This window comes from Pteropus medius, unplaced genomic scaffold, assembly GCF_902729225.1.
Source record: "Pteropus medius unplaced genomic scaffold, Ma_sr-lr_union100, whole genome shotgun sequence".
Lineage (NCBI taxonomy): Eukaryota > Metazoa > Chordata > Mammalia > Chiroptera > Pteropodidae > Pteropus > Pteropus medius.
In genome coordinates, this window is record NW_024354911.1 from 4,939,364 (window position 1) to 4,951,809 (window position 12,446).

At 49.1% G+C, this 12,446-nt stretch overlaps 1 protein-coding gene across 3 annotated transcripts in view; it reads left to right on the top strand.

The window, feature by feature from the left end:
• CELF6 (CUGBP Elav-like family member 6) overlaps nucleotides 1-8,827 on the top strand; it is a 28,592-nt gene extending 19,765 nt beyond the window's left edge. Inside the window, exons 4-13 of one of the 3 annotated variants that reach the window (XM_039856528.1) lie at nucleotides 3,666-3,794; nucleotides 3,902-3,981; nucleotides 4,149-4,292; nucleotides 4,415-4,547; nucleotides 4,659-4,808; nucleotides 4,972-5,034; nucleotides 5,301-5,381; nucleotides 5,468-5,611; nucleotides 6,213-6,368; nucleotides 7,197-8,827. In XM_039856528.1, the coding sequence (XP_039712462.1) occupies nucleotides 3,666-3,794; nucleotides 3,902-3,981; nucleotides 4,149-4,292; nucleotides 4,415-4,547; nucleotides 4,659-4,808; nucleotides 4,972-5,034; nucleotides 5,301-5,381; nucleotides 5,468-5,611; nucleotides 6,213-6,340 (1,052 nt within the window). In that variant the 3' untranslated portion in view covers nucleotides 6,341-6,368; nucleotides 7,197-8,827. The remainder of the gene's footprint in view (nucleotides 1-3,665; nucleotides 3,795-3,901; nucleotides 3,982-4,148; nucleotides 4,293-4,414; nucleotides 4,548-4,658; nucleotides 4,809-4,971; nucleotides 5,035-5,300; nucleotides 5,382-5,467; nucleotides 5,612-6,212; nucleotides 6,369-7,196) is intronic. The other 2 variants (XM_039856529.1, XM_039856530.1) reach the window with 2 other exon arrangements.
• The last annotated feature ends 3,619 nt before the right edge of the window (nucleotides 8,828-12,446 follow it).

A 12,446-nucleotide genomic window follows, 5' to 3' on the forward strand; every position in this document is an offset into this window, starting at 1 on the left:
TTTTTTTTTTTTTTTAGGCAAGGCAACCCTTGGTTGACCTCACAGATTGCAAGAACCTTGTCAGCTTACAATCTCTTATTTATTTTATTTTATTATTTTTTTTACATCTACAGCACCTGATCTTCTTAGGTGATCTCCCATTCAGGTTCTAACCAGGCTCGACCCTGCTTAGCTTCTGAGATCAGACGAGATGGGGCTTGTTCAGGGTGGCCGTAGACGATAAAAGCTTTTCTTGATACTCATCAAATCTGTCCAGGAGACTCTGTTTGCCCTGGATATGTTCTTCACTCACGTTCTCAGTCTTCCTTGACCCCTTATGTTTCTGTCATCACCAAGAACATCAGGGGAGAGATGCTTTGCTCCAAATGCTGCTACCAGCACTACCTCCTGGGTTGGTATCTGGAAGGAAAGGTGGCCTAATATTTTTAGGGTGTGTTTTGTGTTTGGTATCCCAGTGCTGGAGCCTTGTCTTTACACCGTTTCTACAATTGTGACATCCCACCAACATTGAGGTGAGTAGGTATGAGGGACCTAGAAACCAGAAACTTGAGCACCTCAGGAATTCCTCCAGGCCAACTTGACACAGAATCTCCTTTCTTGAATAGCATCTTGGTGCCATTCCTGGGGAAGATGGAGTGGACTGACTCCGACTTTGGGCTCTCAACCCTGTCATTTGCTGCATTAGAATCCCTGATCCGTATGACCAGCTGCACAAGGCAGATTCATGGAGATGGGCCTCTGGGGCCCAAACAACTTGGTTTGAGTTCAAAAAAGCTTTTGCTACAAGTGCAAGGAGTACACACATTGGTTGCCAATAGGAAAATGCAATTATACCATTCAACTGTGTGTTTTTCCTACTATGTCTCAACTCCACACTGATGCTATCTTCCAATTCCTCCCACTTCAGGAAGTTTGAGCCTCTTGTTTGATATTTCCACAGGAGACTTTTATTTGGAAATTTCTGACCTACTTCTTACAGACTTCTCTTTTTTACCAAAGTGATAGAGTTTGACCTAGAAGAAACTGAATTATATGGACTAAATTCCATCATTATCTCTCTCTGGGGGCATTGATCAGCCCTCCAAATATTCAAGGCTGTGGATTTGGGGATTATTCTCAGGAGTCTAGCCTGTATTTCTTTTTAGAGTACAATAAGGTCTCATAAGAAATGTATCTCATCATTTCAGGATCACTTTGAGGCTTATGTTCTCTGTGACCCAGATCATCCTCCCATCAAAAACCATTAAGTTCCCTGTAAAATGGCAAAGAGGATAGATACTAGGATTGAAGAAGATGCCTGGGAAAAGGGCAGCACAGAGCCCAGCCTATACCCTGGCCTTGTTTCATGGATGCTGGTCCATGTGGCATGACATCTTACCTAGGTACCATCACCATCTTGTAGACCTTACCCAACGACACAGCTGTACTATAAATTAAGGCATCATGAATCCTTCTTTAAGCCTTGGAACTCTGGAGGCTCTAAGATCTTCTCCAGCCTCTCCTGGGCCTTCTGTAGCCATGTGGGCATACTTTTGTGTCATAGCTCAGAACAATGATACAATCTTTTGGGGTTTGACTCCTGGCCAGATAAGTCTTGTCCTCCAATGTCAAGGCAAAGCCACCAACGTCATACTAGTCAAGAGATTCATGAAAGACATTTCTTGTCTTCTTGGATTCCTAAACAGGATGATCTCAGATTCCTCTTCATACACCCTCTGGAACTCTATTTTTCAAGTCAATGGTTTTTAAAGTGCTTTCCTTGGATCCCTGTTTAGCGGGTGCCAGGGGAAGATGAAGCAAGAGGAACTCCAGCACACACATACACCCACACTTTTCTGATTTCAGGCAGAGCAGTTCTCCTTTTCTCTTTTATTTTGAGCTCCATCCTAATATTTTTGTTAGAACAATGGATTCACTGCTTTCTTAAATGGTTAGGAAACCAGTGATTTGTTCCAAAAGCCTTATTCTGTGACAAACACTCCAAGAAGTGAAGCACACCTACTGGATTGTACTCTCATCACAGAATGTCGGCACCTCCTCTAGGATTCCAGCTACAAGTATATTATCCATCCCTTTCCCCTCAGAATCCCTGGGCAGTAATCCTCTGGATAGATTCTGCTGAAACACGCTATGACTGTCCCATATAAACCACAGTCCCTGCCCTCCGCACAGACACGGCATTGACAAACAGATACCTTAGGGTACCTAGGGCAACCTATGCTGAACCCTACACCATCCAGGTGAAACATGAACACACACATAGCGTTGTTGGAAATCCCCTCCACTGCTAATGTCAGGCAGTCTATTCTTCCTTTTGACTGTCACCCAGGCTTCAGTCTATGACCCTCACCAGCCTTGCTTCCTTACACTCAGGATCTGGGAACTGCCATTGGCCTAACCAAGCTTGTCAAGGAGTAAAAGAGTTTGAGATGGATTTTCTTGGGCTCCAGGATCTTGAAGGTGAAACCTGAAGTCAGATTCCCACCCATTTCTTCTCTCCCAACTTGTATCACCCAGATAAAAACCCATCCTGAATTCACAGACTTACTTTAGTGCAGAAAGACAGCAGGCCCTGTGGGCTGGGCCCCTCTACCTTAGGCTCTGGGATCTAGTGCTCCTGAGATCTAACTCTCTAGATGTGCAACTAACCCATGGTGACCAGCCCCAGCTCTCCAACTTTCTCCAAAAAACACAGGCCCAGTTTGTAGCCCCTTTCCTGGCATCTCTGCCACTCTCAGAGAAAGGGTGGACACAATAAGAGATCAGGCTTGTTTTTAGGTGGCCATCCAGGTCTAGAGGCAGAACTTGTTCTCCCATAGCGTGAACACCTAGAGAAGGGTTGACACAGGAGAACAGGTGAAGTCAGAAAGGAGGCAGCAGGGCTCGGTGAGGACCCTGGCAGCTCAGTGAGGGTAGGAGGTGGTGAAGGTGGGAAGTAAGGAATGATGTCAAGGATTCAGCAGGTGTAGTGGGGAACATGCTAATGCTGGGGGCTCAAAAATCCAAGCTTCCTGCCTTCTTTTGGCCTTTATGGTGTGTGTGGAGGTGGGGAATGCCCAGGTTGAGTTTGGTGTTAGGGGTAGGGAGTCATCATTCCAGAGCTCAGTGTCGGAAGATGAAGCAATATGACGAGACAACTGCTTCTGGTGCTGCTTTTTGACCCAGGATCCTCTCTGATCCGAGCAGGAAAAGGTCACTGCCATCAGGCCGACCAGCAAGAATGTACTTCTTTTCTCCAGACCTAGTCTGAATACAAAAGCCTTCTCTGAGGATCCCCAACCTCGATAGGGCTGAAATGGTCCAAAATAGCCTTCCCCCATCTCTAAGAACAGAAAGGTCAGAAATAAAAGATGCATATAGGGCTCTACCTAACCAAAGATATTGACTGAATCCCTTTCCACAAGAGCAGCAGTGAGTCTTTCTGGGTTTTTCCAGGACCTGGGTTTTCCTGATGGAAATCTGAGTTGGGTTCCTTTCCTCCAGATCTGTTTGTAGGTCATCCTGCCTCTCAAAGAAACCCAACCTTGTAGCCCCAGGACCTTCTCACTCCCTACATCTCTTCCTAGAGCTAGGCTGCGGTGAGCTATCTTCCTAAGGTCTTCGGGCTACTCTGGGTAGTCCAGGAGAACTTAGGATCCCCAGGTCACTCCTGGATTTGTCCCCAGAGGACCGAAAGCTGTTCGTGGGAATGCTGGGGAAGCAGCAGGGTGAGGAGGACGTCAGACGCCTGTTCCAGCCCTTCGGCCATATCGAGGAATGCACTGTCCTGCGGAGCCCGGATGGCACCAGTAAAGGTGACTTGAGCTGACCCCGGGATTTCCTGGTGACCGTGCCTCACTCTGGGCCACACGATCCTTGGTCCTTGTGGCCTGAGCCACCCAATCCCTCTATCCTGCCCCAGGCTGTGCCTTTGTGAAGTTTGGGAGTCAGGGGGAAGCTCAGGCGGCCATCCAGAGTCTGCACGGCAGCCGGACCATGGCGGTGAGGGCGGGCGCAGGGGGCGAGGGTGAGGCCAGTGGGGTGGGGACGGGCTCCTCCTCCCCACATATAATCAGTGCCCCAGGAAAGGACCTGATGGGCAAGGCGCTCGGCCCAGGGCCAGGGCTGGGGTCTGGACCAGTCACCGTGGACTCCCCTGCCCTACCCAGGGCGCCTCGTCCAGCCTCGTGGTCAAGCTGGCGGATACGGATCGGGAGCGTGCGCTGCGGCGGATGCAGCAGATGGCGGGCCAGTTGGGCGCCTTTCACCCGGCGCCACTGCCGCTCGGGGCCTGCGGAGCCTACACCACAGCGGTAGGTGCCGGGGCCCTGCGGGTGTGGTACGCAGGCGGGTGGGCCAGGTAGGGGTTCGGGAGCCCGGGCAGCTGCCTGCCGCTGGGCCTTCCACACCCGCCCGCCCTTCTTCCCTTCCAAAGATCCTGCAGCACCAGGCGGCCCTTCTGGCAGCGGCACAGGGCCCGGGCTTAGGCCCGGTGGCCGCAGTGGCAGCACAAATGCAGCACGTGGCGGCCTTCAGCTTGGTAGCTGCGCCGCTGCTGCCGGCTGCAGGTACTGCGCGCAGGGGTGGGGCGCGATGGGGTCGGGGGGAGGGGGACTGGGGGCGGGGAGGGCTTGGAGAGGGGAGCTGCCGCCTAACTCTGAGACCTCCTCCGCCACCAGCAGCCAACTCCTCTCCCAGCGGCGGACCCGGCACGCTTCCTGGTCTCCCGGCGCCCATCGGGGTCAATGGATTCGGCCCCCTAACCCCCCAGACCAATGGGCAGCCGGGCTCCGACACTCTCTACAATAGCGGGCTCTCCCCTTACCCAGGTGTGCCCCCTGCTTCGCCCAAATCTCCCCGAAATGGAGTGGGGAGCGGGGGTGGTGGGGGAGGCCTCCCTGGGAAGGGATATCTCCTTGTTCCCTGCTGCCTCCTACTCGACCACGCTCACCAGCCCGCCTTCACCGTGGCCTCGTGCCTCTCTCTCCCCAGCCCAGAGCCCTGGCGTGGCTGATCCCCTGCAGCAGGCCTACGCTGGGATGCACCACTACGCAGGTTTCACTGGGCGCTACGTGGCCTTGGGGGAGGGGAGGAGGGGATCTGAAGGGCCCAAGAAAGGAATAGAGAAATTTGTGGGGGAGTTAGGCTCTCTTCTGAAGAGTCGACCCTCCCATTCCCCCACCCCTGGACCCAGAACCACCTCTCTAGGGGTGAGGATTACCATGGACTGGACCGAATTGGTCAAAGATGGCCAGGCAGATGGGGCCCTGCTTGGGAGATGGCTCCTGGGGTTCAGTGCCCACTCCCAATTCTGTCTCCAGCAGCCTATCCGTCGGCTTATGCCCCAGTGAGCACAGCCTTTCCCCCGCAGCCTTCAGCCCTGCCCCAGCAGCAAAGAGAAGGTGAGGGACAGGGGGCTGGATATCAGGGCCTGGTGGGGCTGGATTCAGGGTCCCTTCTTTGAACCAGCCTGCTACTGTTCCTGCAGGCCCCGAAGGCTGTAACCTCTTCATCTATCACCTGCCTCAGGAGTTTGGTGATGCAGAGCTCATTCAGACATTCCTGCCCTTTGGAGCCGTTGTCTCTGCCAAAGTCTTTGTGGATCGAGCCACCAACCAGAGCAAGTGTTTTGGTGAGCTGTGTCCCATCCCTGGGCCTCTCCCACTTCCAACTTTGAGATTCCCTACAGACTCTAAGATTGTCCCTCCATAATTCAATGATTACCAGAGAGTGAGTGTATTGCACGAAGCAGGGGCACAGACTAGTGACGGGGCTAATCCCAGACCAGGAACAAGTCTAGTTCAGGTTCATCTGGGAAGGTCAGGTGTCTGGAAGATGTTTCACTAAGTTGGGCTTTAGAGTCTAGCCAGGGTGGGAGGAGTCTGGATCTGGGACCAGAGATCCCTTCCAACTCCAACTGCAGTTCAGAGGAACAGAATGGGAGCCGTGGAGGGACAGAGTCAACCCATGCTAGGGAAAGACAGGGAAGCGCCCCAACCAACACACACTCAGAATTGCTTCCAAGAAATACACTTTTAGGAAACCCAGGCCATTTGCCCATGTAAGTATGAGCATGTGCCCCTGTGTGCATGCGCGTGCAAACAATGGAGGGCGGAGGAATATATGTTTGATGGAACTGGCCTGAGAGAGCCGGGAGAAGAGAAGCTTTGTCAGAGAGAAAGGAGGCCCTGCCAGGCAGAGTTCCCAACTAACCTCTGTACCCAAACCTCCAGGGTTTGTTAGCTTTGACAATCCAACCAGTGCCCAGACAGCTATTCAGGCCATGAATGGCTTTCAAATTGGCATGAAGAGGCTCAAGGTCCAGCTAAAGAGGCCCAAGGATGCCAATCGGCCTTACTGATCTGCTCTCACTGACCAGCCACAGAAAGGTGAGTCCTTGGTGGATCCCAGGCAGATGGGGCCTGAGTGATGGAGGCCCTATTAGCTTTGATGTTCTTTTGGGGACATTGGGATACCCACCTCTAAAAAAATCTGGGAGAAAATAGCCAGGAGTTAGGAGGAATCCTTAGTTGGAGACTTTGTATTTTTCTTTCAATCCAAGGACTGAGATAAATTAGACAATATTTCCGTCCCCACAGTCTGGAAGAGACAGTTAACAGCTAGATTCAATCAGTTAGTTTTACTCCAGAGATAGCCACAGGGGGAGGGCAGAGGGATAGAGAATGAGACTAGAAAAGTAGGTTTGGGCCAGCTTGTGAAGGGTCTTAAAGCCTATAATTTCGGACTTTATCCTGAAGATGGTAGAGAACCATGAGGAGTTTAAGCAAAGAAAGGACACAAGTGTAAGGCCTGGGTAATAGCCATGAACATAGACATGAGGAGAGAAACAAGTATGCTGAAGAAGCAGGACCTGCGGGCCTGGTGGATAATGGGTTAGGGAGATGACAGGCTCTGTTGGGTTTCTGGCAGAGACAGCTACCTGTAACTTTTGGAGATTCTCTGACCCAAAAGATCCACATGGCCCTACCTCATCAGAGCTACCTTAGGGAGCCCTCTGTGGTGGGTGCTAGGCTGAGGTCATCTGCCCAGGACCCAGAGTCTGGCTTCAGTGGATGAGGCTGCTGCCTTGGCCCTACTGTAGCTCTTCTCCTCTCACCTAAGATGTTGCTGACAGGGCAAGAGCTGCTCTTCTTTTTTGCCCTCCAGAGTGATGTTTGCCTCCCCTCTCCCACCCTATTAATTAACATCAACAACAGATGCCGAAGAGTGAGAAGAAATGAAAGGAAAAGCACAGAAGCACTTGAGCAGCCCTTCTTGAAGAAGCAGCCGCAGATGGAGGTGGATTGGACCCAAGGCCAGCGCCTGGGGCTCGGGCCGCCTTAAGGATTGTTTTCATCAAGTGGGTTGTTCTATGCCTGTGGCATAGAGCCTAGGCTGGCAAGACAGCTGGGCCTGGCTGAGGATTGACTGTGTAGGGGAACCAGCAGAGGGCCTTGGGGGTGCCAAGGGCTTCTCTGCAATGGAAGCCCAGATTTACTTCTTTCAAAATCATATCATTCCTTAGAGTTTAGGGACCAAAGGACTATTGCTTTTTTAAGAATATATATATATATATATATCTATATAAATCTAAACAAACAAAAACAAACAAAAACCAAGAGAAACACATAAGACAGTATAGAGTCTCATAAAAGCTGCCTTTAAATATCCCTAGGAGACAGGGTGAAGGAGACCTTTAAAAGTGCCAGCCTAGGCAGAGTACAGGGAGGCTGTGGAAAGTTTGTTCCGTGTCTCATTCCCTCTTGAACCATCTCCCCACCCTGCCTTTTTAAAATAATTAAAGACTCAAGGTCTAGGCTCAGATGCAGGTGACAAGAGAGTTATGGAAGCAGTGAACCCATAATCCCCAAACTCAGTGAGCATACCTGAAGAGGTCTCAGGAGGAGTTCCAGCCATCGTGGACTTTGCCATCCAGAGAGGCCCCCTAGCCAGCAGGAGTGGGAACCTGGCTTTCCTTCTTGACAGCCTTTCCTGTGGAACCACTGCTTCTGCAGGCAGGAAGGAAGAGGGAGTTTGGGCCATCCTAGCCTTTCCCTGCCCCTTCCAGATAGACAGAGGCCCTGCCTGTGGCTGAGCCAAGACACCTCCTGTTTCCCCTCACCTTCAGCCATCCCAAAGTCCCCTTGCTCAAGTCCACCTTCTGTCTCTAAGTTTAAGTCTGCCCACCTGTAAAGTAGATTCAGGATATACGTAGGGGGCTATGACAACAGACTTGGAAAGTTTGCTACTGTATATACTGCCATTGAGAAGGGGATCATTTTCAATATGTAGAAGCTTCAGAATTTAGAGGCCCCTCTTTATCCAGGACCTGGGAGGGAAGTAGATGTTTTGCCAAAATACTTTATTCCTTTAAAAAGTCATCTTTCCTATGCAAGAGTGTCTCACGTGTGCTTATCCAAGGTGCTTCTAGATGGTGAGCAGTGTTCAGCTTAGAAGTGGTGTGTGCTCTGTCTGTCTGTCTTTGTCTGTCTGTTGTATACAGTGGGTGCCATATGAAGCTGATCAGTGGTGGTGCTTTCTGCCTGCTTCTGTGAGATGGGCAAAAGATTTCAGCTTAGAACACCATGACTCACCTTGCCTTGGTCAGCTTTTCCTGGGCCTGTGGGGCCTTGCACATATTTTTCCTGGGAGGATAATTTCCTCTCCACCTCACAGACATGGATCAAACTAGTCTGGGGCTCCAGCTGTGTGGTGAGCACTCTGATCCCCAGATCTTGCTGAGGCTGGAGGCCTCTGATCTGAGCACATCAGACAGTAAAGGATGTGGGGGTGGGGTTGGAGGGTTCCTTCTTCATGACAGTTTCTAAGAAAACTTGTTTCCACCTGTTCCTCTGTCTTTGACTCATTTTTGGAGGGAATGGGATGAAAATAGATGTAGTAATATAACCAGGTAAGGCGTGTATATCAACTAATAATTTCCAACTGAGAGAGGAAGCAGTGTTGAGGGCATCTGTACACCAGCACAATGCTGACGCGTAGACTGACCAACCCTGGACACAGATGGAGATGTGTAGCACCTGCACATTCAAACAGATAGTCACACAGAGACCCCCCTCAGTACTAGATGCTAAGTACTAGGCTAGGAGCTAGGGCTCAGGCATGTTCTCAGCATTCAAAGTTAGGAGGAACAACAGACCAGTAATGTAGTTATAATGGAGGGCCACACAGGATCTGTGGGAGCAAGAAGAGTTCCTAATTCAGACTTGATTGGAGATCAGAGAAGTTTCCTGAAGGAGAAGAAAGGAGGGGAAGGGTCTTTGAGGATGAACAAGGCCTTTGAGACAGCTGCATGATTTTGGTAAATCACCTTTTTGCTAAGAAATAATGGCTACCATTTATTCAGTGCCTATTATGTGGCAAACGATGGATACCAAGACCCTTTTCTCATTCCTAACTCTTACCCTGAACCTTTACTCATTACCAAGTCATGTTAAGACACATGAACCAAAACGGCATTTAAAAGTATTTTGCTTCATGGTTAGGGACTTGCAGACTATGTGCCAATGCTGCAGGAGTTGGCAGAGTCTAGATCAGGGGTCAGCAAACTATGGCCTGTGGGTGAATCTGGCCTGCAGCCTGTTTTTGCATGGGCTACAAAGAACAGTTTTTACATTTTAAAGAGTTGTAAAAATAAAACAAAAAAATATGAGATAGAGACCATATGTGGCCCACAAAGCCTAAATTATTTATCTGATCCTTTAGACAAAAAGCTTGCTGACCACTATAAGATCATGAAAGACTTGTGAAATGTCAAATGAGTTTGGACAAAATGGTGTTTGTGTCTCTGTTGTGTGTGCATGTATTAGTCTGAGCCCTTTCAGTTGCAAGTGTCTAAAGCCCAACTCATACATGTTTAAGCCAATAGGAACTTAATTGGCTTACATAATTGGTAAATGAAAAGATGTATCTGCATTCAGGCCTGGCTGGATCTAGGGGTCCAAACGATGTCTCCATCTCTTGGCTCTGCTTCTTTTTTTATGTTGGCATCACTAGTTCTAGCTCTGAAGTCCTAGGAAGGACTTTGGCCAAAATGGACATGTGCTCACCCCTAGAGTAAAAGAGTAGGCCATAGTAATTGACAACTTCACCCTTCCTGAAGGGGATAAATGGGTCTCCAAGGGAAGGGACGATGGGCAGATAAACAGTATGCATCCACTATATTCCATCCCTTTATTGCTCAGCATCCACTTAACACTTTTCTTGACAAACACAATTTCAAAAGCATGCCTGACTAACAATGCAATGATCCTGGGCCCAAAAAACACACCCGCTTCCCAGTGGAAGACAAAATGGAATCACGTCCATTGCTTTATTGAGCCCTTAGTCTGGAGTCCCTTTGTGATGTGCAATTCTTGATCAGGTCTGGATATAACTTCTTATGCTTTTGCAATCTATGGCTGAAAGATAAATTTAGCTACCCCTATATAACGAATATGAAATAGTGGAGGAAAATAGGAGAACCACTTTTCACATAGTTTGCTTTTTATTTTTTACATAAATAGTATCATACATATTATTTTCCAATTATTTTAATAATACACCTTTAAGATTTTGTAGAATTAATACATTTTAAATGCTTTCTTGCATTCTCTAAGGACAACTATTTTTTTAAAAGGAAAAACACATCTTCCATTTGGAATAGGGGAGAAGAGAAAACAATGGTTACTAATCTGTAGCCTATAGCACATCCTTCTGGACAGTGGAATGAGTTTCTTGGTCAATAAAATGGATTCCTTTTGGTCTTTTCCACAAGGAAGTATTTCCTTTATCCATTGCCCTTTATGAATATCCCTGAGAGGATGCTTCTTCTGGAATTGAAGCATCCTCTTTCTTTTGGACATGATTTTGGGTATCAAGATTGCCTTTGAGATTATGTATTTCGAGATTGCCAGATGTGAGGATTCTCTGGTGATAACAATTCTTTTCAAATCGATTGATTTGATTCCTGGGCTCTTTGTGAGCTAGTACCCATCATTGGGAATCTTGCTGAGTCCTTGTCTTTGAGCCTGGATCCGGCCCTTGTGGTTTCTGTCTCTAGCAACAGGTCACCATTGCCTATTTCCCTCCCCCTCAGCTTCACGGCTTCCGTAATGGCCTGTCCATGATGATGAGTCGACCTTAATCTGCTCAATGCCCCGAGAGAGAGATTACGTATCTAACACTTGGCCTGCTCAGGCTCCAGTGGCCCTGAGCTGACAGTCAAAACCCCTGAGTGCTACTGATTCCCCAGGCCTCAGCTGCAAGGTGATGTTTAGGACAGGAGTGAGGCAACCACACAGCTCTCACTGTGGGCCAACCTGCAGCTTGGTCCACTCCTCAGCCTCTGGCCATGGTCTGTTATTACACTGAGGCCACATTACTAAAGCACTCCTGAGGGGACTCTGTCAGTGGACATCAAATTTGGGGGCCCTCCAAGAACTTGTACAACTTGAAGACTGTGAGCAGTCGTCAGCCTTCAACAGAGCCCCTGGAATTTCTCTCTGGTGTCTTAGATGTAGTGAGAAAAGACTTGTGGTCTGAGATGGGACTAATGAGCTCTGACCTTGGAAGCAGCTCTGGGTCTATGTGCTCTGACCAGACCTGAAGACTTGTTTCTGCCTCAGTGGAACAGAACATGTAATACCCTCCAAAAGAGGGCATTAAGGATGTGGAGATCACAGAATCTCTTGATCCTTTCCAGCTTTGGTTATAATCTTTGGGCATCCACTTTCTTGACTGCACTTGCCTGCATCATGACAAGAACAAACCCAGAAGAGACTCAGAGGCTATTTTGGCCTCCTCTCATGGCCAATATATTTGCACAATTAATGTTACACAGTTCAGTGTTCTTTTTAAGAACCAGTGAAGGAAGAAACTTCATGAACTCAGGGAGCTTAGAGCCAATGCAGGCCATGCAGCTGCCCTTGCAGCCTGAGCCATATGTGGTCTGCAAGAGATGACCAAGTCTGTGCCTAGCACCACGCTCTTTCTTCCCAGCCCTGGCTTCAGACATTGCTATCACAATGTTCTCCACCTTCTAGCATCCTGGGCTGATCAGACCCTTTGGCCACTGCTTCACATGAGCCAGGAGAAGGGAAAAGGTCACCTGACAGGGTTGTTTGCTAAGCACATGGTGTTTGTAAGGAGAAACTGCACCTTGGAGCAGTTCACCAAGAAGAGAATTGGGAGGGAATTTATCTATCTCCTCCCTGTTTTCCATTGGTCAGGGTACACCCCACAGAGCGCTAACTCCACTGCACTTCTGAGCTGCATCATTGCCTGCTGGGTGTCTGCTTGGGAAGTCAGATCTCAAAGTCTGCCATGTGGCATTGCTACCACAAATGTGGAAGTGGAGGGGCTACTCGGCATAGGTGGGGGGTCGAACAAGACAGAGAAAGAAGGAGGTAGCCTAGGGAGTCCAAGAAGGGTGCATGAGGTTAGTGACCTATACATTCTACTCTCTCCCT